A 23,783-nucleotide genomic window follows, 5' to 3' on the forward strand; every position below is an offset into this window, starting at 1 on the left:
GGACCAAGTCAAAGAAGACCAATCCTTCTTCAATGAAACAATCCTTTGGGTACTTGAAGATAGCCACTATGTCGCTTCCCCCACCCCCAACCCCTAATAGTTTTCTGTTTCTCCAGACTAAACATCCCTAGTGCCTTCAACATACAACATGGTCTCCAGTTCCCTCACCATTCCTGGCTGTTCTCCTCTAAGCACTCTCTGGGTTATCAGGATTTTTCTAAAGAATGTGGCTACCTTCAAAGGCAAGGCAAATGGATGACAAACTGGTAGGAAATCCCAGAATTTAAGAGTTGTAAGTGTCCTCGGTGGCTATTCAAGTGAAACCCTTATCCAAAAAGAATCCCCATTACAATATTCTCAACAAGGAGCAATCCATCCTCTACTTGAAGACCTCCTTAAAGAGAGAACTAGACAGGAGTGTTCAGGAGCCAGCTGGCACAGATTTGAGTTTTTGGTGTGAGCATGTATATCTTGGAAATCATCTTGTCAAATCAGGGTTTGATTTATTGTTTCATTGATTGTCTTAAGAATATGTTGAAGAAAATGTTAAGGATACAAATTAAACTTAAACATGTGTATGGTATATGTAGGGCATTCATCTCCTACCACTCTCCCACCCCTACCACATCCCACTCCCCCAGACAGTTGTTAAATATTTCCCAGCACAACCCTGGAGGAAACCCACCAGTGCTAGTAGGGGCCCCTTCCTGCTTTGGACAGCTACAAGTGCTGGGAAGGTTTTCCTCAGCAGTCTCCTGGGTGTCTGAGCAGCCTTTTAAGGATCACACTGCTCACCTCCTGGTGTGAGGAAGGGGGCTAGAAAAGGTGCCCTAAAAATTGTCTACTTACCCAACCTTGGCCTGATTACCGCAGCAGGCAGGGAATCCCACCATGCAGTCAAATCACCAAAAAAATCTACAAAGTGTACAAAAACATTGGTAAAGATGGCTCTGCTCCCCATTGGCACATGGAATGTGTGCACACTTACAGACAATACAAAAGCCAGTAGACCAGAAAGACGAACTACTCTTGCTGCAAGGTAACTCAACAGATATCACATCCAAATAGCAGCCTTGAGTGAAACAAGGCTGGCAAATGAAGGCCAGCTTACTGAAGATGGAGTTGGATATACCTTTTTCTGGAGTGGGTGCAGTGAAGGGGAGCACTGTGAAGCTGGCATAGGTTTTGCAATCAAAACCAATCTAATCAGCAAGCTGGTATGCCTGCCAGAAGGAGTGAATGACAGGCTCATGACAATGCGATCACCACTTGCAGGAAAGAGCCATGCCACCATCATCAATGCCTATGCTCCCACCATGACAAACCCTGATAAGGTCAAAGAAAAATTTTGTGAAGACCTAAAGACCCTTATCATCAATGTGCCAAAAGAGGACAAGCTTATAATTCTGGGTGACTTTAATGCTAGAGTAGGCTCAGGCTACCAGACTTGGCAGGGAGTCCTAGGGAGCCATGGAGTTGGAAACAGCAACAGCCATGGTCATTTACAGCTGAAGACTTGGGCATCACTTGATCTCATCATCAATACTGTCTTCCATTTACCTAAATGCAATAAAACTTCATGGATGTACCCTTGCAGCAAACACTGGCATCTAATAGACTATGTGACTATAAGGAGAAGAGAAAGACAAGATGTGAGAGTGACAAAGGCAGTGTGTGAGGCAGAGTGCTGGACTGATCACAGATTTAACTCGCATGGGGCAGGTTGTCATAGGGTAGTCAGAAGGAGGGATACAAGGACACTGTCAAGGTCTCTCTCAAGAACTTTGGATTTGACTGTGGGACATAGGAAATACTGGCATAGGACCGCTCAGCATGATGTGTCCACATCAGAAAGGGTGCTGTGCTCTGTGAGCAAAGCATAATTGAAATAGCACAAAGAAAACATAGGGAGCACAGATTTGGAATAACTACCCCAAATGTTCACAGGGACTCTCTGTGCCCAATCTGTGGTAGAATATTCTGAGTTTGTATTGGTCTGATTAGCCACAAGTGGTCACACAGAAACTTCATTTTATCATGGTGCTGTCATTTTGGTCCTCTTCTAGAAGGAAGGACAGATACAGGTGCTACTCATTGTTCCTGGTTCTGTCCTCTGTGCCTAACAGAGCAAGTCAGATCTCCCATTTAACAGTTTTTCAGATAACTGAAGACAGCTATCTTGCCTCCCTCCTCTAATGTCTTTTCTTCAGGTTAAACATCCCCAAATCCTTCAACTAACTTTATGCTATGCACTCAGCACCCTTCCATATGAAATAAGATATTTTGTAAAGTGCTTAGTATAGTGCCTCACATAGAGGAGGTATTTAATAAGCCCTTCCTTCCTTCTTTTCTCCCTTCCCTCCCCTTTATTTCCCCTCTCTCCTTCCTTCTTTCGCTCCCTAATTCCTTCCTTCTCCCCTTCCTTCCCTCACTTGTTTCTTTCCTCGTTCTCTTCTTCCTTTCCCTTTTTCTTCTCTCCCTTCCTTCCCTCTTCCACTACTTCCCTCTCCCCTTCCTTTCCTCCCTTTCCTCCTTCCCTTTCCTTCTTCACTCCTTCCTTTCCTGATTGTCCTCCTCTAGACACTCTCTGACTTATAAAGACCCTTCTTAAACAGTGTCAACCAGAACTAAATGCAATTTTCCACCTGTAATCTGAGGATAGCCCAGGACAGCCAGCCTGTCACCCTCTTGTTTCTGTCAGTGATACTTCTCTCAATGCCAGCCAGAATCACAATAGCTTTTGGGGGGCTATCATATTATTTTGCAAACCCATAGTGAACTCGTGGTCCTCTAATACCCCCAGTTCTTTTTCAGACTAACTGTTGCTTAACCAAGGCTCCCTCGATGAGTTTATTTTTTTTAACTCAAGTTTAAGACTTTAAATTGATCCTTGTTGAATTTCATCTTCTTAGATTCTGTCAAGAGCTCCAGCAGGACAAGATCTCTTGGGGTCCTGCCTCTCACCTTAGACCTCTTTACTTTGAAGTAAATATAGATGAAAAATTTTAAAACAATGTTTCACAATGGAACAGAGCTTTGTTTGAGGAAAGAAAGACTCGCTCTTGGTTCATGTTATCCATAAAAGGCAGACGCGTCAGAAAGATTTCAAAGAGAAGCTGATTGATTGTAAAACTCAACTTTTGGGGAATAAATCAAAAAGTAGAATGACATGGTATTGAACATTGGGGTGAGAAAAAAAAGATGCAGGTTTAAATCCTGGCTTTGACACTGACTACTTGTGTGACCTTGGGCAAGTCACCTAACCACTCTAGGTCTCAGTTTCCCCATCTGTAAAATAAGAGAGGCAGAAGGGGAGCAATTAGACTGAATGATTCAACAAAATCTCTTCCAGCTCTTAGTCTTATAACCCTTTATACACTGTGTTTCATGAAAAGAAAAAGGGAAGGGACGTTTGAAACTAGGCTTTGAGATGATCCCACAGCTTGAATTAAGAGCTTACAGAAAGGTCCCAAATGGATATGCATCCAGATTGAATCCTCCCTGTCTTTGGACCTTGGATGCCCCATTCTTTAGGGTTTCCCTTTAAAGACTAGCTAGTTAGCTAGTTCAGATTCACCTTTCCCCACATATTTGATCTTGACAAAATAAAAATGAATCATTTTTTAAGATGATCAGCTGTAACAGCCTCCCCTCCTCTAGATAAGAGAATGTGGTTCATCCAGGCCCATTGTGATGACTTCTGGGGTCTGTGCCTTATGGTTACACCACAGTGGGCAGACTTGGTTCTTCAGAGATGTTTTATCAACTCATGTAAGAACTGTTCTTGAGAGAGGCCATTAAGAACATGCAGTCCAAGGACAGGACAGATCTCTCCCATAGGACCACTGGACATTTGCTCAGTGACCTGTGGATTAAGTGGAATGGAGTCAGGAGCTAAGAGGAGAAGGGCAGTAGGGAGAAGAAGAAAGAAATGAAAGCCTGAAGGTGCAAGGGTCAGAAAGACTGGCCTTGAGCCCTGGTCCCTCATCATTGACTAGCCGGTGACCTTGAGCAGCACTCACTTCCTGGGACTCCATGCCCCCATCTGTAAAATGAGGGGATTGGACTAGATCTTCTCCAAGGTCTGTTACGGATTTAATAATCTGTGTTCTAAGTTAAATCTCATTTTGAACATCAAGATCACTGGATTTAGACCTTAGAAGATATCTAGTCCAACATCCTCATTTTATAGATGAAGAAACTGAGACCCAGAGGCTTACATATACCTTCACTCTTCTAACCCCTCTCCCAGCTCTGACATCCCCAGTTCTAAGGCCCCTCCCAGCCCTGATAGTCTATGATTCTTTTGGTTTGGTTTTGTGATTTCTTGGTTTCTCATAAAGTCATTAGCCTCCATCTGTTCCATTCTAATTTTGAAAGAACTATTTTCTTCAGTGAGCTTTTGAACCTCTTTTTCCATTTAGCTAATTCTGCTTTTTTAAAGCATTCTTCTCCTCATTGGCTTTTTGAACCTCTTTTGCCAATTGAGTTACCCTATTTTTCAAGTTGTTATTTTCTTCAGCATTTTTTTGGGTCTCCTTTAGCAAGGTGTTGACCTGCTTCTCATGCTTTTCTTGTATCTCTCTCATTTCTCTTCCCAGTTTTTCCTCCATCCCTCTAACTTGATTTTCAAAATCCTTTTTGAGCTCTTCCATGGCCTGAGCCCACTGAATATTTGTTCTGGATGTTTGGGATACAGAAGCCTTGACTTTTATGTCTTTCCCTGATGGTAAGCGTTGTTCTTCCTCATCTGAAAGGATGGGAGGAGATACCTGTTCACCAAGAAAGTATCCTTCTATGGTCTTATTTTTTTCCCTTTTCTGGGCATTTTCCCAGCCAGTGACTTGACTTCTGAGTGTCCTCTCTGCACCCACCTTGCCTCCAGATCCGCCCAGCCAGCGCTTTGGGTCTGAGATTCAAATGCTGCTTCCCAGCCTCAGGGCTTTGGGTGGGGACGGGGCTGCTATTCAGTGTGAGATTAAGTTCAGCTGCTTGGGTAGGGGCAGGGCCACCACTCATGGCTCAGTTCCCTCAGGGGGTTTATGAGGAGACCTTCAACAATAGATCTGAGCTCCTGCTTGCTTTGGGAGCCCCTGTCTGCTACAGCCTCCGCTGGTGCCTCCAGAGGGGCCTGAGTTATGGACACACCCTGCTCCCCTCTTGGCCAGCCAAAGAGACTTTCTCATTGACCTTTGGCGCCTGGGTGGAGGGACCAGCATGGCCGCTAGAGATCCTGTCCCTGAAGCCTGTTTGGATCTGCTCCTCTTGGTGCCCCGCGACCAAGGCAGGGCTGGGCTCTGCTCCAGGTCTAGTGTGCGACGGACCTTTTGGGTCAGTTTTTCAGGTCTCTCTGGAACAGAAATCTCCCCCACTCTGTTGTTCTATGGCTTCCGCTGCTCCAGAATTTGTTGGGAGTTCTTCTTTACAGGTAATTTATGGGCTGTGGGTTTGGAGCTGGCATATGTGTGTCTTTCTACTCTGCCATCTTGGCTTCTCCCCCCCGATAGTCTATGATTGTGAGGGAAGCCAATGACATCCCCATTGTTAACAGCAGGGACTTGGGGTTAGTGAAGTCTGGATATCACTTGCCCAGGGAGTCCCTTATCCTCAGATGCTCCCGTCTCTCTTCAAGGCAGCTCAGAGGCCTCATAATGGGCAGAGCCTTTTGCTCCAGGAAAAGGATCATTTCTTCTGTTTATTTTTTGGTTAAACATTCAGGATCCCATTCGTCATCCTCAGTGGTGCAGGGCCAAAAGACATTAAGTACTGATTCTCAAATAAGGAGGGTATTTAGGGAGTTCATTTATTTTTTTTTCTTGATAAAGGATTTCCATGTGGAGCAATACTTCCTAGGGGTTGGAATGAGGGTCAGGGGAGAGTTAGGAGGGATGCTGGGGCCATGAGGCTGAGTTGGTTGCCTGAAGATCCCAGAAATCCAGGGTACGGGAAGGTCCTTGTCTGCTGTGGGTTCCAGTCTCTCCACTTGTCTACTCTCCCATTTCTTTAGAGCTTGGGATCTCTGGATCTGCCCTCTCATCAGCACAATGTGCTATGATCCGGTAATAAGTGCCCTAATCTAGGAGTGAAGAGATTGGCATTCTAGAACTAGTTGCATGACCTTTGGCAAGTCAGCTTCTCTCTATGGGTTCAGAGTGTCTCAGTCTACTCATCTGCAAAATGGGAGCATTGCACAAGATGGTCTGTAAGCTCCCTACTTCATGGCTCTAAAATCCTGTGATTCTGAGTGTCAGGTCCATAGCTGACACTGCTGGTGTGACCTTCAACAATGCCCTTTACCTCTCTGGCCTCGGTTTCCTTATCTGTAAAATGAAGGGGAATTGAACTAGATTGCCTTTGCACATCTTCTCACCCATGAAATCTTTTGGAAGACCACCAGCCATGCCTCATTCTGCCCTTCTCAACATCCAGGAGAGAGGTGAACCCAGGGAGCCATGGGATTCTAGAGCTGTGTATTCTGTCCTGCAGGAGAAGCTTCTTGATTCCTCCTTGTTTTCCCAGGCCTGGACTTCTTGACTCAAAGGGCTGGAGATGGGGGAGAAGGGGTGAGAGAAAGTCATCTGAATCAACAGATTGATTGAGTCAAGGGGAGGGGGTGGGAATGATGGAGGATGACTGGCTTTGGAAGCTGAGATTCAGGCACCTTCAGAGGTGAGATGGAGGAAGGTTGGGCAGCTTCCTTTCTTCTAGGATTTGCCCAAAGAGCCTGGCAGCCTCCAGGGCACAGCCCCAATGGATCGTGATCCCATAACCACCATGGCCGTAGTTATGAATGATCTGAAAGAACCAAGAAACATGGTGGTCACTGAGCCTGCTGCTGGGAGATGGCAGAAGAGAAGAGAAAATTCTTCTCTCATTCATCGAGATCAGTATGCTTGAGAGTTCCATTTATAATGGGATGACTAACCCTGGGCAAGTTGCTGAGTTTCTCTGAGCCTCGGTTGCCTTATCTGTGAAATGCAAATGGTAATAACTTCTATCTGTGTAACCTTCCATACAGTGCTGTTGTATGAAAATACTTTAACCAGCTTTGAAAGTCTGTGTTCTAAATGCCCTCCCAGCCCTGACATTCCCTGTTCTGAGGCCCCTTCCAGCTCTTGCCTTTTCAGTTTTGACATTCTATATGACCCAGTGGATAGAGAGCTGGTTGTGTGTTCAAGTCTTGCCTTTGACCCATACTGACTGAGTGACTTTGAAAAGGTTGTTTATACTCTACGACTCTCAGCCATAGAGGACAGTAGGATGAACCCCCAGGTCTCCAAAGTTCTATAACTCAGCCTAGTGGACAGCTTTCTCCTTCCCTGGGGACCTCTGATGGCATGTCCATCTCTGGGCATCACTACCTTACATCATACCTCAGCTCTATAATCAGTCACGGTTGATGGATTAGGGGCTGAGGGAGGAGCAGGGCATGGATTATCTCTCTCTAAATTATTCCTGGTTCCACTCAGCCTTCTTTGGAATTCTGGTGCCTTTCCAAGCACCATGACTCAGGGTCATCTTCAAGCTAAAATCAGAATAAGTTTTCAATGCAATTCAGGGGCCCCATTTTCATTGCATTTATCACCTTTTCTTTCAATGAGTTTTTTTGTTCCTATTTTAAAAAATCAAATTACATAGCTCTGGTCAAGTCCCATTTGAGATAAATGAGAAGTATGCTAAGCCTTCCCATACAACTTCACAACTGCTCACCCTCTGTCCTGAGCATCTGCCTGGACATCAGACTCAGAATGGAAACTCTCTGAGCCATCCCAATGCTTTCACTTACTTGACCTTGGACAAATCATTCCCCCCTCTCTCTGAGCCTCAGTTTCCTCATATGTAAAATGAGGTCCTCAGACTACATGATCTTTTAAGTTCCTTCCAACTGAAAAATCCATGATAGCAAGATCAGAAATTTAGAGCTCAAGAATGGAACTTAAGAGTTTGAGTCCAGCTCCCCCATTTTACAGAGGAAAAAACTGAGGCTGGCAAAAATTAAATGACTCAGAACCAGGAGGACTTTGTACACAGCAACAGCCACAGTGTGTGAGAAATTTTTCTGGTAGACTTAGTACTTGATTGATATGCATGGACTTAAAAATTTCCCAATGGACTCGAGGCAAACACCTTCCACATCCTGAGAAAGAACTATAGAATTGGATCACAGACAAAAACAGACCATTTTCTTTTGCATTATATTTTGTTTCGTTTTGTTTTATGGTTTCTTCCATTCATTTTCATTCTTCTATGCAACTTGCATTTAATAGGAATGCATGTGAACTGTCAAGGTCTGTCTCAAGAACTTTGGATTTGACTGTGCAACATGGGAGACACTGGCACAGGACCACTCAGCATGGCGTGCCCACATCAGAAAGGGTGCTGTGCTCTTTGAGCAAAGCAGAATTGAGACAACATAAAGAAAATGTAGGATGCACAAATTTGGAGTATCCACCCCAAATGTTCACACGGACTATCTGTGCCCAACCTGCGGTAGAGCATTCCGAGCTTGTATTGATCTGATCAGCCACAGTCAGACACACTGAAATTTCACTTTACAATGGTGATGTCATTTTGGTCCTCTTTGACAACGAAGGATAACAACCATGTGGAGAACCTATATAAGATTGTACACCGTCTCAGGGAGGGAGGGGGGACCGAGGGGGTAATGAGCGGAAAGGAGTGGAAAACAATCTAAGATATATGGAAGTGATTGTCGAACACTGAAAACAAATAAAATAATTCAATTAAAAAGAAGTTAAATGACTTTCCTGGGGTCACACAGCTAGTAAGTGTGTGAGACAAGATTTGAACCCAGAACTTTCTACTTTCAAGTGTAGTCGTCACAAGTGCTGAGGATGGTGAATATTAATGAGTCAGATCTGGTAAGTTACCACAACACAATGTCTCTCTGGGTGAACCTGTGGTTCCATCTGGTATTAAAACAGGAAGAGAGTAGGACAAAGACGAAAGAATAAGGAATGAAACTCCATTGATGAGCCTGGGTCAAGGGGACTGGGTTCAACTGATCAAGATAGATCCTCTCCAAGCACAAAAGATATCAAGTTGAGTGCCCCCCCCCCAAAAAAATTGCTTCATCTATTGACCAGTGGATTTCTCCTACAGATACAAAATCCCAGACACCTAAATCTTAGCATCTTGGACTAGGAGGAACCATCAGAGGCATCTTGACCTACCTCCCACTCTACACAGGAATCTCCTTTATCCCTGAGACAGTTGCCCAAATAATTCATGCCATCACATTTCTCCTGTTCAGTCTGTGTTTTCCCTAGGTAGTATGGGACAGTGGGAAAGAGCACTGGATTTGGTGTCACAGGTCCTGGGTTCAAATCCTCCCTCTGCCATTTAATGCCTATATGAGCTTGGGAGAGTAACCTCACTTCTGTGGGCCTCAGTTTCCTCATCTGTAAAATGAGGGGAATTTTGAGGTCCCTTCCCGCTCAGAATCTATAATCCTATAACCCCAAAGGTCCGAGGACCCCTGTGACCTTTCTACTTTCCGATTAAAGACTTCCTTCCATTACCTCTGATTTGGAAAAGGAAATAAATTCATTCCTCTGAGTTGGAAAGAGCCTAGAATTTGGAGTTGAAAAGACTTTGGTTCAGAATTCCAGCTCTGTTCCTTGCCTACCTGTGTGACTTTGGAAAAATCACTTAACTTATCTTGGACTCAGTTTCCTCATCTGTAAAATGGAGACAATAATACCCATAATACCTATTGTTGGCTGTTGTGAGGCTCAAATGAGATCATGGATGTGAAGCTCTGGGCAAACTTGAAGGGGTCATGGAAATGTCAGTTATAAATTTTTAGAATCCTAAATATGAAATCAAAAGGGACCATAGAGACCCTCTCAGCCAAATACTTCATTGTATGGATGAGGAAGTACCTTGCCCAAGGCCCTCCAGGTATTAATGTAGTCAAGATGGGAATGGAAACCAGGTCTTTCTGACACAAAAATCCAGTCATCCCCTACACTATCATAGCGCCTCTGAAAATTTATCGCTCTCAAATTGAATGGAACTTAGAAGCCATCTAGTCCAATCCTGCTTCTATTTACAGATGAGGAAACTGAGTCTCAAGATCATTGAGTTAGCCAAGTCATACAGGTAGTGGATAGGATAGGTGGGATTGGAAACCAGCACTTCTGCTTCTGGTGCCAGTGTTCTTTATCCTATCTAAGCTTTGACTATCTAGATCTTCCACAGACTCAAGAATTCCCAGGGACCATCCACCAATAGATAAGCAAAGAATATGAGCAAAGAATTCTCAAAAGAACTACAAAGTATTCACAGTCATGTGAAAGAATTATTCAAAAGCACTATTAATAAAAGACACGTAAATCAAAACAACCCTGATATTTCACCTCATACTCTGTAAATTGGCAAAGGTATCAAAAAATGACAACAGTCAACCCTGGTGAAGTTGCAGAAGATAAGCACACAAGTACATTGCTGGTGGAGCTGTGAATTGATCGAATCATTTTGGAAAGCGACTAAAGTGACTAAAATGTCCATAACTTTTGACTCAGAGATTCCATTTCTGGATTTCTATAACTTGGACGACATTGATAAGAAGCAAGTCTCCATATTCACTAAAATGTTTATGACAATACTTTTTGTGATAACAAAACATTGGAAACAAAGTAGATTCCCACTGACTGGAGGATGGTTAATTGTGGCGCATAAAAGCAATGGAGTGTTATCATGCTTTAACAAAATGATATATAATAGGCAGCTAGAAGGTGCCATAATGCATAGAGTGCTGACCCTGGAGTCAGGAAGAATCATCTTCCTGAGTTTAAATCTAACCTCAAACACTGACTAGTTTTGTGAGCCTGGGCAAGTCGCACAACCCTGTTTGCCTCAGTTTTCTCACCTGTAAAATTAGTTGGAGAAGGAAATGGTAAACCACTCTGGTATCTCTGCCAAGAAAACCCCAGCGGGGTCATGGAGAGTCAGACATGACTGAAATGAGTGAATAACAGCGACCCAATGATGTGCATGATGAATACAGGGAAAGGTAGGAAAGATCTACAAGAACAGATGCAGAGTGAAATCAGCAGAACCAAGAAAACGATCCACACAATGAGTACAAGAAGAATGGAAATGGAAAGAACTATACACATGCAGAGGTCAAAAGCAAATGTTGCCAAATTAAACAAAACCATTATGAAGAAAGCAAACATTAGTCCTACTATGTGCCAGGCGCTGTGCTAAGTGCTTTACAAATATCATGTCTTTGGTCATCACAGCAACACTGAGAGATAGGTGATATTACGATCCCTGTTTTTTGGTTGAGGAAACTGAGGCAGACAGCAATGAAGTGACTTGTCACACAGGCAGGAAGTATCTGAAACTGCATTTGAACTCAGGTCTTGCTGACTCTAAGCTCTATCTACTGCTGCCTACCATATGCCTTTGTAGGAGTGGGAGCTCCATAGGTGTTGCTCATTGCACATATTTTCTATCAGTCTTGCTGGCTTTTTTCCTCTTCTTTTTCTTTTTTTTTTCTATTTAAAAGAATACAGTTTGTTACATGGGATGATTCCCTGGAAGGAGGAGGGAGAAATAAACCAGGGGAAATTTGGTGATATAAAAAAAGACACGAATTAAAACTTATTTCCCTTTTTTCTTTAAAAGAATAGCCCAAGGATCCCTTTGTTTACCACCCCTCATATCCCCATCTTATGACTTTGGGCAAGTCATCTCCTGGGGCCTTGATTTCTCCAACTGAAAAGTCACTCTAGTCCCTTCTTATCTCCCAGGGATGGGTGTGAAAAGTCCCTTGGAAGGAAAAGTAGTAGAGGTGAGGAGTGGCATGATTAATCTTCTGGCTCAGGAGACCTTACCTCTGTCTTGAAGGTCCCACAAGATAGCTTCTCTCTCTCCAATCGAACTTGGGATCGGACTGGCCGGAAACCACTCCACGAACTTATGATGCTTGCATCCTGAAATGAAAAGCTTCAGTAACTTAAATTTTTTCCACATTTTGTTTTTGTTATTATTTTGGGGAAAGGAAATGTGTGTTGTCACTTATTTATTCCTACTTGACTTTGGGCAAGTCACTTACCAGCTCTGAGCCTCAGTCTCCCTTTCTTTAAAATGAGAGAGTTGAACTTAATGGTCTCTAAGATTCTTTTCAGCTCCATGATGAGAGATGGGGATGAGTAGTTGGCATTGAGAATAAAAATATTCCTGGGGAAAGAGAATCAGTGTGGAAGGATGGGTATCCCTAGTAGGCTCATGGGGAAGAGGACTGAGATGTCACCTGGAGCAATTGAGTCTTTTCCATAGGTGCTGAAATTGAGAGGGTGCCAATCTTGGCCACATCCAGCTGACTCCCACAGCTACCTCCCCAACAGAGGTCAGTTTTTCAGCAGAGTAGAACTCTCATTGAGTCCCAAATATGCTTCATTTCCCTGGTGGCCATGACCCAGGAAAGTTCCCTATAATTGATCATTTTTACAGGTGGTGAAACTGAGTCTCCTGGAGGGAAAATTACTTGCCCAAGGTCACACAAGTAGCAAATGGTAGGTACCTTCCACCACTACCCCAAACTATCCCTACTTCATTCTATTTGTAAAAAATTTCTGATAATAGCTCTTCACACCGCACATACATGGTTGGTATGTTCTTAGCTGGATGAAAATCAAACTCCTTTCTCATCCTCATGAAAATTCACCCAATTTATCCAAGTTTTGGTCCCTTCCTATTGTTTCAGGGACCCCAGGGACAGGACATCAATGAAGGAGGTGGAAGGATCTTTGGTTCTGCCTTACCCGAAGTGTGGGCTCCAAGCGGCAGCAGCCTTCCCAAATGGTACTGTGGTCTTGGGAATCATTCTTCTCATTCCAGTTCCCCAGCTGAAAGATGCCACCCAGGGTGACTGTCTGGCTCCTGGGTCAGGAGGGAGGAAGATGGAAGTGGAATGTTGGACCCAATCAGTAGGACTATGTTCCTTAGTCTCCAGTGACCTAAGCTCCCTCATCATCTCTCTCACCAACATAGACTTCATTATCTCCATCAGTCTCATCATTGCCATTTGAATCGACATTACTAAGTTACTAAGCATTGACTGTGTGAAGAGCACTTTGCTGGGCTCTGGAACAGGCAGGATGGGTAGATGAGACATAGCCCCTGTCCCCAAGAGCTACAGTCTTTGTAGGAGGAAGATAGGACACGCAGAGATAGGTTACCTATACTTCTCACCATATGAACAAAGTCCTTTCCGTGAAGACTGTCTACAAGGTGAAAATCCATGTTAAGAAAACAGAGCATGATCTGCCCTCAGAGAAGAGACACTTTGGGGGATTGATACCAGGGTTAGGCTGGAACCAGCTAAAACTGACTCAGGAGGGCTGATTTTTAAATTTTCAGTGTAAGTATTTGCCCTGAGGAAATCATCAAGTGATGCAAATCAAGGCTTGATTTATTATTTCATTGATTGTATAAACTGAGGAAAGTGAAGGAGAAAAAGGCCATAATGCAAATTATACTTAAGAATGTGTCATGGGTTTTCTTCCCCCTGAAGAACTGGTTGGTAAATATTTACCAGTATACCCTTACCTGGCACTATGTTTTCACTCAATTTGAAGAGGCCTTTCCGTAATGGAAAATAGTAATTCGTGGAGTGAAAAAAAATATGAGTTATTGTTTATTAACATGAAAATTTATGATGAGTATTTATATGGCAAGGGATGGGCATTCATAATACCTTATGAAAGGTTCATAAAAGTAAAGAGCTCTGTGAAGGACAAGGGGAAAATCATCATCAACCAAAAGGAAGGCTTCATGGAAGTGGAGGCATCTGAGCTGGGCTCCAAATCATAGCACCAATTTATTGGGTGGAGAGTGAGCAAAATGGTCCAGCTCCAATGAGCAGTGTTGAGCAGAGGAAGAGTGATGGCTAAGTATGGGACACAGTAGCCTGACTGAAGTATCGAGAGCAAGAAAGGGAGGAGAAGCAATTTATCTGGGACAGTCAGGGTCTTGCCTGTCCATCATCATCGTCATTATCACTGGGACCATCACCACCAACATCGTTGCTAACACCATCAACACAGTTATCCCTATCGCCCTTCAACACCACCATCATTTCTACCACCACCACCATCATCACCACCGCCATGACTATCATCTCCACCACTGCCCTCACCATCACCTCCATCACCACCACCATCACCATCACCACTGCCATGACTATCATCTCCACCACTGCCCTCACCATCACCTCCATCACCACCACCATCACCACCGCCATGACTATCATCTCCACCACCACCACCATCATTATCACCACTATCACCACCAACATGACTATTACCGTCACCACTAATACCACCATCACTACCTGCACCATGACTTTAACTATCACTTTTACCACTAACCCCTATATCACTAGCAATGCCATCACCATCACCACCAACACCATCATCACCATTACCACCACCATGACTGTTACCATCACCATTAAAACTATCATCATCACTTGTACCATGACTTTAACTATCACTGTTACCACCAACATCTACATCACCACCAATGCCACCGTCATCACCACCACCACCATGACTATGACTGTTCCATCACCATTGCATCCATCATTAGAAACCAAAAAGAATGGATTTGCTCATTGTTCAATCTAGCCCTGTTCTCAGAGTCTGGTTGGCTGGGCCTTTCTTACCAATCCTACTTGTCCCCAGAGGGCAGAATTAGCAATGGATGGTAATTACAAAAAGGAAACTTTAATCTTGATGTCAAGAAAAGATTTCCTAATGAGGAGAGCTGTTCAAAAGTGGAACAGACTGCCTGGAGAGAGGTGGGATCCCCATTCCTCCACTGAGGTCAGCCTGCAGAGACTGGAGGGAAATGGCAGAAAGGATTTTAATTCATGATCACATTAGACAAGATGAAGTCCCTTTCCCCTCTGACTATGTGTGTCTGGGAGAAGGGCAGGTAGCATCCAGTTGGATCGAGGTTCTCAGCCTCTGAGGACTGTTAATGGGGTAGCCCTGTAGCAAAAGTCGTGAAGGCCTCCCTTGCCCCACTTCCACCCCCAAGATGGCACCTTACCCTGGGATGATATATGGGGCCCTGTAGATCCCAGCATCTAGATCATGAGTGAGGATGAAGTGCTTGATCCAAGGGGCAAAGACCTGGATATAGCAGAAGGAAAGGATCTGTGGATGGCCATGTCCCACTCACTTACCATGACCAGAGCCTCCATTCTTGGGCTTCCAGTAGGACTGCATTCCTTATTTGCTAGTGCCCTAAGTTCCCTCTAGGGTCCCAGTTTATGGGACTAGGACTGGCTACACATTCTGGAAGACCTGGCTTCCCCAGGATCATTCTCTCCCCAGCACTGGCAGCAGGTATAGGCTCCCTCTATGGACAACTATGACAGGGTTAGAAAAAATAATTGGCATGTCCTTGGCAAGGATGAAAAATTCCAAACTCTTCCCCATGGCACCTAGCAGGGTAGGACTTCCTACCAGAGCCTTCACTGTAATCCTACCACCTATTGCTGTAATGCTATAAAGTTTACAAAGGGCTTTCCTTATGACAACTCAGAGAGATAATTAATTTTTTCAGAAAAGGAGACTGAGGTTCAGAGAAGTGAACTGCCGGCTTGTAAATGTCAGAACTCTCCACTTCACCAATTTGCTTTCCTTACATGTCACAGCTTGTCACAAAATATATGTATCAATGTTCTAAGAAGTGAGATTTTCTGACCCTAAAACTATAGGCATTCATTTTTTTAAAATCACCTTTGGAAGGTCCCCTTTCTGCCCTCCCTTAGAATAGTGCAAGCCCCAGGTAGCTGCCCACCCTGCAGGCCCCTATCCTTGGCTTGATTTACTGAGGACAGAACCTTGAGGTTCCAGGTTGAGCCAGCCTCCAGCTTGGGCCCCTCCTTCCCTAGTCAGCCGTTTCTCTGAACCCCATCAGCATCCTATTTAAAGGACTTTCCACTGAAGCCCTCAGAGGCCCTTGATCCTTGGGCCATAGTCAAAAATGTCTCCTCCATCACCACTGCCCCCCAACATCACGGTCACCAGACCCACCTTGAGTATCTGTCCCCGTCCAGGCTGCAGCAAGGGGTCAGCTTGCAGGTCCCCAGCCCATGCCCCAGTGCAGTTGATAATGACATCTGCCCCTTCTCTTGCCACCTGGGGACAAATAGCACATGGGGAGAGGGGAGGAGAGGGCAGCTGAGCACAGCCTCCTTTACCTGCTCCTAAACATCCCTCTCTGGGGAGAAACCCCAGGGGGTGAAGAACAGAGAAGAAGGGAGACCCAGCCCAGGTCCACTCCTCCTCCCATCAAAGTTTGCCCCAGACTGGAAAAGGGGCCTTCTTAGGGACTGGATCTGATGCTCCAACATCCTTTTAAAAAATGAGTCTGAATGTAACAACTTAACACTGTGATTAATCACTAGATGTAAAGACACCAGTTCACGGTAAGCTCTTTGAAGGCAGGGCCTCTTTTCTTTATATCCTCTGTGCCTGTAGGCACTTAATAGATGCTTATGGGATTGAACCAAGTTGAAATGAGATAAAAGAGCCAGCACCTAAACACAGGGTTCTGTGTGTTTAATGATAAACAAAAAATCCACACATCCTTGAGCCACAGGGGCAAGCCCCTGAGTGTTGGAATCTCAAGTTTCCTTATCTGTAAGAAAATAAAAATAATAATAAAATAGCAATTAAAGTTTCCATAGCACTTGAAGGTTTGCAAAATATTTTACATATTGATCCTCCCAATATCCCTGTGAGGGAGGTGCAATTAATATCCCCACTTTGCAAATGAGGAAACTAAGGCTGAGAGGTCAAATGATTTACCCAAGGTCGCACAGCTAAGTACCTGTCAGAGAGATGGTCTTCCTGACTCCAGGCTGGAAGTCTACTACTGTAACACCTGACAGCCATATCTGTGTTACCTAGCTGATGAGGGGGCAGCACGCCACATCATAGTAAGGGGACAGGCTTGGGGGGATGCCCCAGAATCACTGGTGCCTCACACAGGAGAGGACGACTGTATTGTTATCCAAAGTCACTTGGTAGGGGTTGTTCAGTCATGTCCAACTCTTCATGACCCCATTTGGAGTTTTCTTGGCCAAGATAGTAGAGTGGTTTGTGCTTTGCTTCTCCAGCTCATTTTACAGATGAGGAAACTGAGGCAGATGTTTTAAATACACAATATAACATGCTTTACTTTTTCTGTGAACTACTTCGCTATGCAAATACTTAGGGTGGGGCTGATTTTGTGTGTGTTTGCTAAATTCAGAATTGAAAAATGTAAACTCTGTGTAAATTATGGCTATTATTGTCCACAGCGACACAAAAAAAGGAACCAAACTGGAATTTGAACTCAGGTCCTCTCATTTCAGGACCAGTATACGTTTCACTACGAGCACTTATGAAGCACCTACTTCACTGAACGTGACCCATGTTATTGCTCTATGGATTTTTGTAAAGTTCATAAGACAGGGTTTTTAAGGGAAGAAAGCCAATCCTTTATTTGTTTGCATCTGGGCAGAGAATACGTAAGTAACCCATAACCTCTTACAAAATGGTAGCAACAGACGCAGGAAAATCCATGTCTGGGTTGGAAAATATAAGACCAGAGAGGAATAATTCTTGTTCCAATTGAGGCAAAAATCAGCTCTGTTGCTTTCATTTCATATTAGCCATTTACTAGGGAGCTTTGATGACAGAATATGAGGAAAAGCACCATTTTGTTGTTATAGGCATCATTTCATAACTTTATCACTGACAGATTTTTTGAGTGGTTTAATCTAATTAATGCATCTCAATTTGTTCTTGCTGCATTTTAAGAACTGAAGGCTTTTCTCCTCCCTTCTTACTCTAAAGACTATTGATCATTCATGTAAATACAAATGTATGAAATAAAAGATGCCAAAAATAACAGCACAGCAAAACCGCCCTGACAAAATCAGCCCAATGGGCTGGTCCTCAAGGAGCTCCTAGTCTAATGGGGGAGCCAGCCTGCAAATGACTAGGTAAATACAAGACATACATAGACCAAATCTTAGTCACTTAATCAATTAGTATTTATTAAACACCTACTATGTGCCAGGCCTGGAGTCAGGAAATCCAACCTCAGATATTTTACCAAGTGTGTGACCCTGGACAAGTCACTTCAACCTGTTTGCCGCAGTTTCCTCATCTGTAAAATGAGCCAGAGAAGCAATGGCAAACCACTCTACTATATTGGCCAAGAAAACCTCAAATGGGGTCATGATAAAGCTGAAACAACTGAACCACAGAAACACCTACTATTTTTTCTTTTTTAAAAATTTTTTTTAGGTTTCAACATTCATTTCCATAAGCTTTTGAGTTTTAAATTTTCTCCCCCTCCCCAAAACAATATAAAAATATCTACTATGAGCCAAGCCTGGAATTGGGAAAACTCATCTTTCTGAGTTTAAATCCAGCCTCAGGCTCTTACTGGCTGTGTGACTCCAGTCAAGTCACTTAACCCTGTTTGCCTCAGTTTCCTTATCTGTCAAATGAGATAGAGAAAGAAATGCCAGTATCTTTGCCAAAAAAACTCCAAATGCGGTCACAAAGGGTCAGACATGACTGAAAAAGACTGAACAACAACATGTACCAGGTACCTTGTTAAGCTCTGGTGCTACGAAGAAAGACAAAAGCATCCTCTGCCTCCCATGGGGCCCACAAGCCACAAGGGAAATAAGGAAAAAGAGTTACTTCAAACCAGAAGTTCTCCCACCCTCCCGCCTTCCACGGAGGATTCTGGATGCTAGGTACTGGGGAGGGGAGACAGAATCAAGAAGAATGGCCCTACTCTCCCTCCCACCTTAGCCAATCCATTCTTCACCCTAGATTTACCTCCTCAAAGGACCGGACTTTTCTCAGGAAGAACTTGACTCCTCGTTCAGTTAACCTGCAAGACAGCAAGGAGAAGGTGGTCAGTCAATCAGAAGGCCTCAGGAAGGAGAAACTACAAGTAGCAAAGGTAAGGTTTGAACCTGGGTCATCTATTTCCAAAGTCAGAGCTCTTGCCACTACAACACACTGACTCTCCCCAGTCCCTGGGCAGTATGAGGAGTCTCTGGCCTCCTGCTCTTCAGCTGGTACTAGGTCATTTTCAGGGCCTGGAGAAAGGGTTCTTCATCTTTTTTTGGGGGGGCGGGGTGTTATGGACTCCTTTAACAGGCTAAAGAAGGCTATGGACCTCTTCTCAGAATCATATTTTTAAATTCATAAAATGAAATTCATAGGACTACCAAAAAACACTGTGGAAATAAAAGTTCTCAAAATACGAAAGAACAATTCACACATCTCAGGTTAAGAACCCCTGGAGGCCAAGCTCTGGTGCTCCTGGGGAGGCTGAGGCTGGAGAATCTCTGGAGCTTAGGAGTTCTGAACTGAAGTGGAACTTAAGACAATCAGGCCTAATTGGACACAAACCCAGATCTTCCTGCTCCCAAGACAGATTCTCCACTGCTCCATCACCTACTACCTCTCTGTTGTACCCAAGGATACAAAGACACATGAAACAATCTCTATGCTCGAGGAACTTTGATTCCATTAGACATCTTGGTAGAAAGAAGACTCCCACCCTCCGCCCCAAACAGCTTTAGAATCCCCAAGGCTGAAGGGACCTCAGAGGCATCGAGTTCAACCCAGACTAAAACAACCTGTCCACCAAGTGGCCATCCTTGACTTGTCTAAAGCAATCTGGATCTAGTGAGGAGGAAGCGGGTGCCTCCTGAGGAGGCCCAGGTCGAAAAGGCTCTAATTGCATCAAACTTAAATCTGTCTCCTTATAGAATCTACTCCCTGCTTCTATTTCTCTCTTTTGGAGTCAGGCTGAAAAGATGGAATTATTCATGGTTCTTTAAATACAACACTGTATTATTGTTGGGACCATGGATGAGAGGTTGAATTCCTCCCCCCACCCTCTCCATGTTCCTGATCAAGAGGGGACAGTACTCACCTCTCAGTAAGCCAGGGCAGATAGCTCTTGCCCTCCAGGATCCATGCGGTGTTGAACCATCCATAGCTAACCAAAGAGGTGAGGAGCAAAGGAACTGAGTGGTTAAGAAGCACCAAGTCCAGTAATTCATGTAAATTTTGAACTCATTTTACTATAGCCTACTATACTTTCTCCTTTCTGGGCAAATGCACTTGAAATACAAATAATTGCAAGCAGATATTATAATTTTACTTTAAATTAAACATTTTCATCCTACTATCTCTATTTTCTCTTCCTTGAGGAAGAGGAATGTACTTCTTTCATTGACAAAGCTTGGTCCTAAGAGGTATTCTTAAATTCCCATCCTTTTGGTGTTAGAAGAGCCATCACCCCAAACTCCAGGCTCTCCTCGAAGCAGACTGGACATAGGTCCACCCTTATGTGGGGATGAGCAGGGTTAGTCTTGGGAGCCTAAGACAATGCTGCTCATTGGAAAGTATAGACTCCACATGAGAAAGTACAGGCCAACAGTGCCAGCCATACATCAGCCTTGGGGGGCTTGAAAGGAAGCCCTCCTCTACCCAATGGTCCATGTGTCCTACCTGTAACCGGGAAATAGCTCAAGCTCTCGGGATGTCAGTTTCCGAAACCCCAGAACTGTGTCCTTCCAGGAGGGATCCTACACAGGGAAAAAGCGTGGCCCCATGAACTCCAAAGGAGCTTCTAATCCAAAGTCCTACCTCTTCAGAAATCTCCTGTATCAACCAACCAAAAAGTATATGAGTTCTTAGCATGCACCAAGTACTACAGTAAGCCCTGCAATAGGAAGAAAGAGCCAAAACAGTGCTTGACCTTGAGAAGCTGTGGGAAGACCACATGATCCCATCTAAATACATACACAATGTATTCAAAATAGCTTTGGAAGGGACAGCTTTCATCAATTTAGGTTTCTTGAAGAAGGTGGGACTTGACCTGACTCCTAGAGGGAACCAGGGATTTCAAGACATGAAGGTGAAGAGAAAAACATTTCCAGGAATGAAGTACGTACAGAGTAGAGAGCAGGTCAGGCTGGTTTCATCACAAAGTTTCTGGATGGGGAGCAAAGTATAAGAAGACTGGAAAGATAGGAAGGGGAGAAAAGCAGTCACCAAGATTCCACTGAATACCTCCAGCAATGAGAACCTCACTACCTACTGAGGTAGCCCATCACATTTAGAGACAGCTCTGGGAGAACCTTCTTCCTTATAATAATAGCGGCTGTTTCTATAAACAAACTATTAAAGTTTACAAAGTGCTTTTCATCACCTCATCTCATTTGAGCTTCACCATAACTTTGTGACTTTGGTGCTAGTCAGCATTTCACAGATGAGGAGGTTGAGACCAGCTCAGAGAGATTAAGCAAGTAGCCCAAGGTTACACATGCTGGGATGAGTTAGAAGAGTTCACTTTATAGATGGGCAAACTTAAGCCCACCAAAATCAAGTGAGTTGGCCAACATCATACAGGCAGAAGGTAAAAGATTTGGGACTCAGATTCCAGTCTTGTGACTTAGTTTACCATTTTTTTCTCTCTACCACAGTACATTTCAGAAGCAGATTTTGAACATGTCTTTCTGGCTCCAGGTCCAACTCATACATGTTTGTATTGTCCCTAAATCTGTCTTGGTATCCCTTCTACCCATTGGTGTTAATTCTACTTTCCAGAGAATATAAGCAATACTCAAAGCAGGAAGATCTGAGTTCAAATCCTGAGTCAGACACTTACTAGCTTTGTGACCCCAGGCAAGTTACTAAACTTCTGTTTGCCTCTGTTTCCTAATCTGTAAAATGGGGATAGTACTCACACCTCCCTCCCAGGGTTGCTGTGAGGATAAAAAGAGATAATAATTATAAAGCGCTAACCCCAGTGGCTGACACACAGGAAGCACCATATAAATGTTAACTATTATAATGATAATATTCTTATTAAAGCCCTTTGTAAACCTGAAGGTTCTATATAATTGCTAGCTTTTATTGTTATTCATGCCCTTCTTTCTACTCTAGTCCAGACCCTCATCATCTCTTGTCTATATTATTTCAATAGTGTGTGTGTGTGTGTGTGTGTGTGTGTATGTGTTCATCCTCCGTTGCCAAAGAAGCCCATGCCATCAGAGAAATAATGACATGACTTGCACTTGACTTTGCTTTGAGTGAGGGAGGGCTGTGCAGGTCACCAGCCTCACTTCTCCTCCTGAGCCATCTGAATCCAGATATTCATCAGGATGACTGGAGATGACCCAGGATGAGGCAGTTGGGGTTAAGTGACTTGCTCAAGGTCATACAGCTAGTGAGTGTCAAGTGTCTGAGGTGAAATTTGAACTCAGGTCCTCCTGACTCCTGCACTGGTGCCCTATCCACTGCACCACCTAGGTGCCCCAATAGTAACTGTATCCTGAGGACATCACTCTCTATCCAGAGGTGAGCTCCATATTTCATCTTTGGTCCTCTGGAATGGTGGTTGGTCACTGCATTGATCAGAGTTCCTAAGTCCTTCAGAACTGATTATTTCCACAATATTCCTATTGTATAAATTGTTCTCCTGGTTTTGTTCACTTCACTTTGCATCAGCTCATAAGAGTCTTCCCAGATTTCTCCAAACCATCCCCTTCATCTTTTCTTACAGCACAATAGTATTCCATCGCATTTTTATGCGCTAACTTGTCCTGCCGTTCCCCAATTGATGGGCCTCCCTTTTAGTTTCTAATTCTTTGCTGTTTCCAACAAAGACTCCCTCCCTCCCAAGACTGAAGTCAAGCCAGGAGTGGGGGACCTGCGGCCTCAAGGTTACATGTGCCACACTTGAAGACTTAGAGAGCCATATGTGACTTCGAGGTCACAGGTTCCCCACTCCTGGGTCAAGCTGACTTACCGGAACAGCTTTGGTGAAGAGGTTGTAGCCTGAGATTAGGAAAAGACCCATTTTCTTGGCTTCTGGAGAATGGATGTAGCCCAGTAGGTAGTCAAAGGTCTTTTGGTTCCAAGCCCTGTGAGGATAGACACACACTTCAGACAAAGGGGTGGGGAAACTCCTGGGAGTAGATACTGGATCATCCCCATAGTGCCAGCTCTGGGAGGGACCCTCAATAGAGTTGTGAGCTGGCTGGGGCTTGGTCTGAGAAGGGGGAGGGCTGGAAGAGACCTTAGAAATCAGCTAGACACGTTCAAGGGTCATTGAATCTTATGTATGGAATCAGAAAGGACCTCAGAGGTACTGAGTCCAACCCCTTCCTTTTACAGACAAGAAAACTGAGGCCCAGAAAAATACTGAGGCCCAGATCTTGGAGCCAAAAGGGACTTTGGAGGCATTGAGTCCAAGCTATCAAGGTCCTCTTGAAGACACTTGGCTCTATCAGCATCCCCCTGCTTCCGTCTTGTGTACCATATTGTGTACCACAGCAGGGTGGTACTGTGGGAAAACAACCAGAGCTGGAGCCAGAGCACCTGGGTCCATACATTCACTGCTTACCATCTGTGCAACATTTATTGAGCACCTACTATATGCCAGGCAGCACTATATTGGGTACTGGGGATACAGACAAAGAATGAAAGATCCCCTGCCCTCAAGGAATTCACAGACTATCATGGATATGTAGACATTGGCACAGGCCCATTCAGCACAGCGTGCCCACATCAAAGAAGGTACTGTGTCTCTAGTGTGTCATTTTTATCCTCTTTGAGGATGAAGGACAACAACCATATACTGACATGTACTCATGTATCTATATAGATGTATACATGTATATATATATGCATGTGCATATA

General features: G+C 44.1%; 1 protein-coding gene across 3 annotated transcripts in view; it reads right to left on the reverse strand.

The window, feature by feature from the left end:
- DAO (D-amino acid oxidase) overlaps positions 1-23,783 on the reverse strand; it is a 43,029-nt gene that overhangs the window by 914 nt on the left and 18,332 nt on the right. The window contains exons 3-11 of one of the 3 annotated variants that reach the window (XM_072600194.1): positions 22,891-23,005; positions 20,586-20,662; positions 20,005-20,070; positions 18,894-18,948; positions 16,083-16,187; positions 15,091-15,173; positions 12,798-12,915; positions 11,868-11,966; positions 850-915 (exon numbers count right to left, since the gene is read on the reverse strand). In XM_072600194.1, the coding sequence (XP_072456295.1) occupies positions 898-915; positions 11,868-11,966; positions 12,798-12,915; positions 15,091-15,173; positions 16,083-16,187; positions 18,894-18,948; positions 20,005-20,070; positions 20,586-20,662; positions 22,891-23,005 (736 nt within the window). In that variant the 3' untranslated portion in view covers positions 850-897. Of the gene's footprint in view, positions 1-801; positions 916-4,411; positions 6,796-11,867; positions 11,967-12,797; positions 12,916-15,090; positions 15,174-16,082; positions 16,188-18,893; positions 18,949-20,004; positions 20,071-20,585; positions 20,663-22,890; positions 23,006-23,783 lie in introns of those variants that run through there. The other 2 variants (XM_072600193.1, XM_072600192.1) reach the window with 2 other exon arrangements.

Source organism: Notamacropus eugenii, chromosome 4, assembly GCF_028372415.1.
Source record: "Notamacropus eugenii isolate mMacEug1 chromosome 4, mMacEug1.pri_v2, whole genome shotgun sequence".
NCBI classification, from domain to species: Eukaryota; Metazoa; Chordata; class Mammalia; order Diprotodontia; family Macropodidae; genus Notamacropus; species Notamacropus eugenii.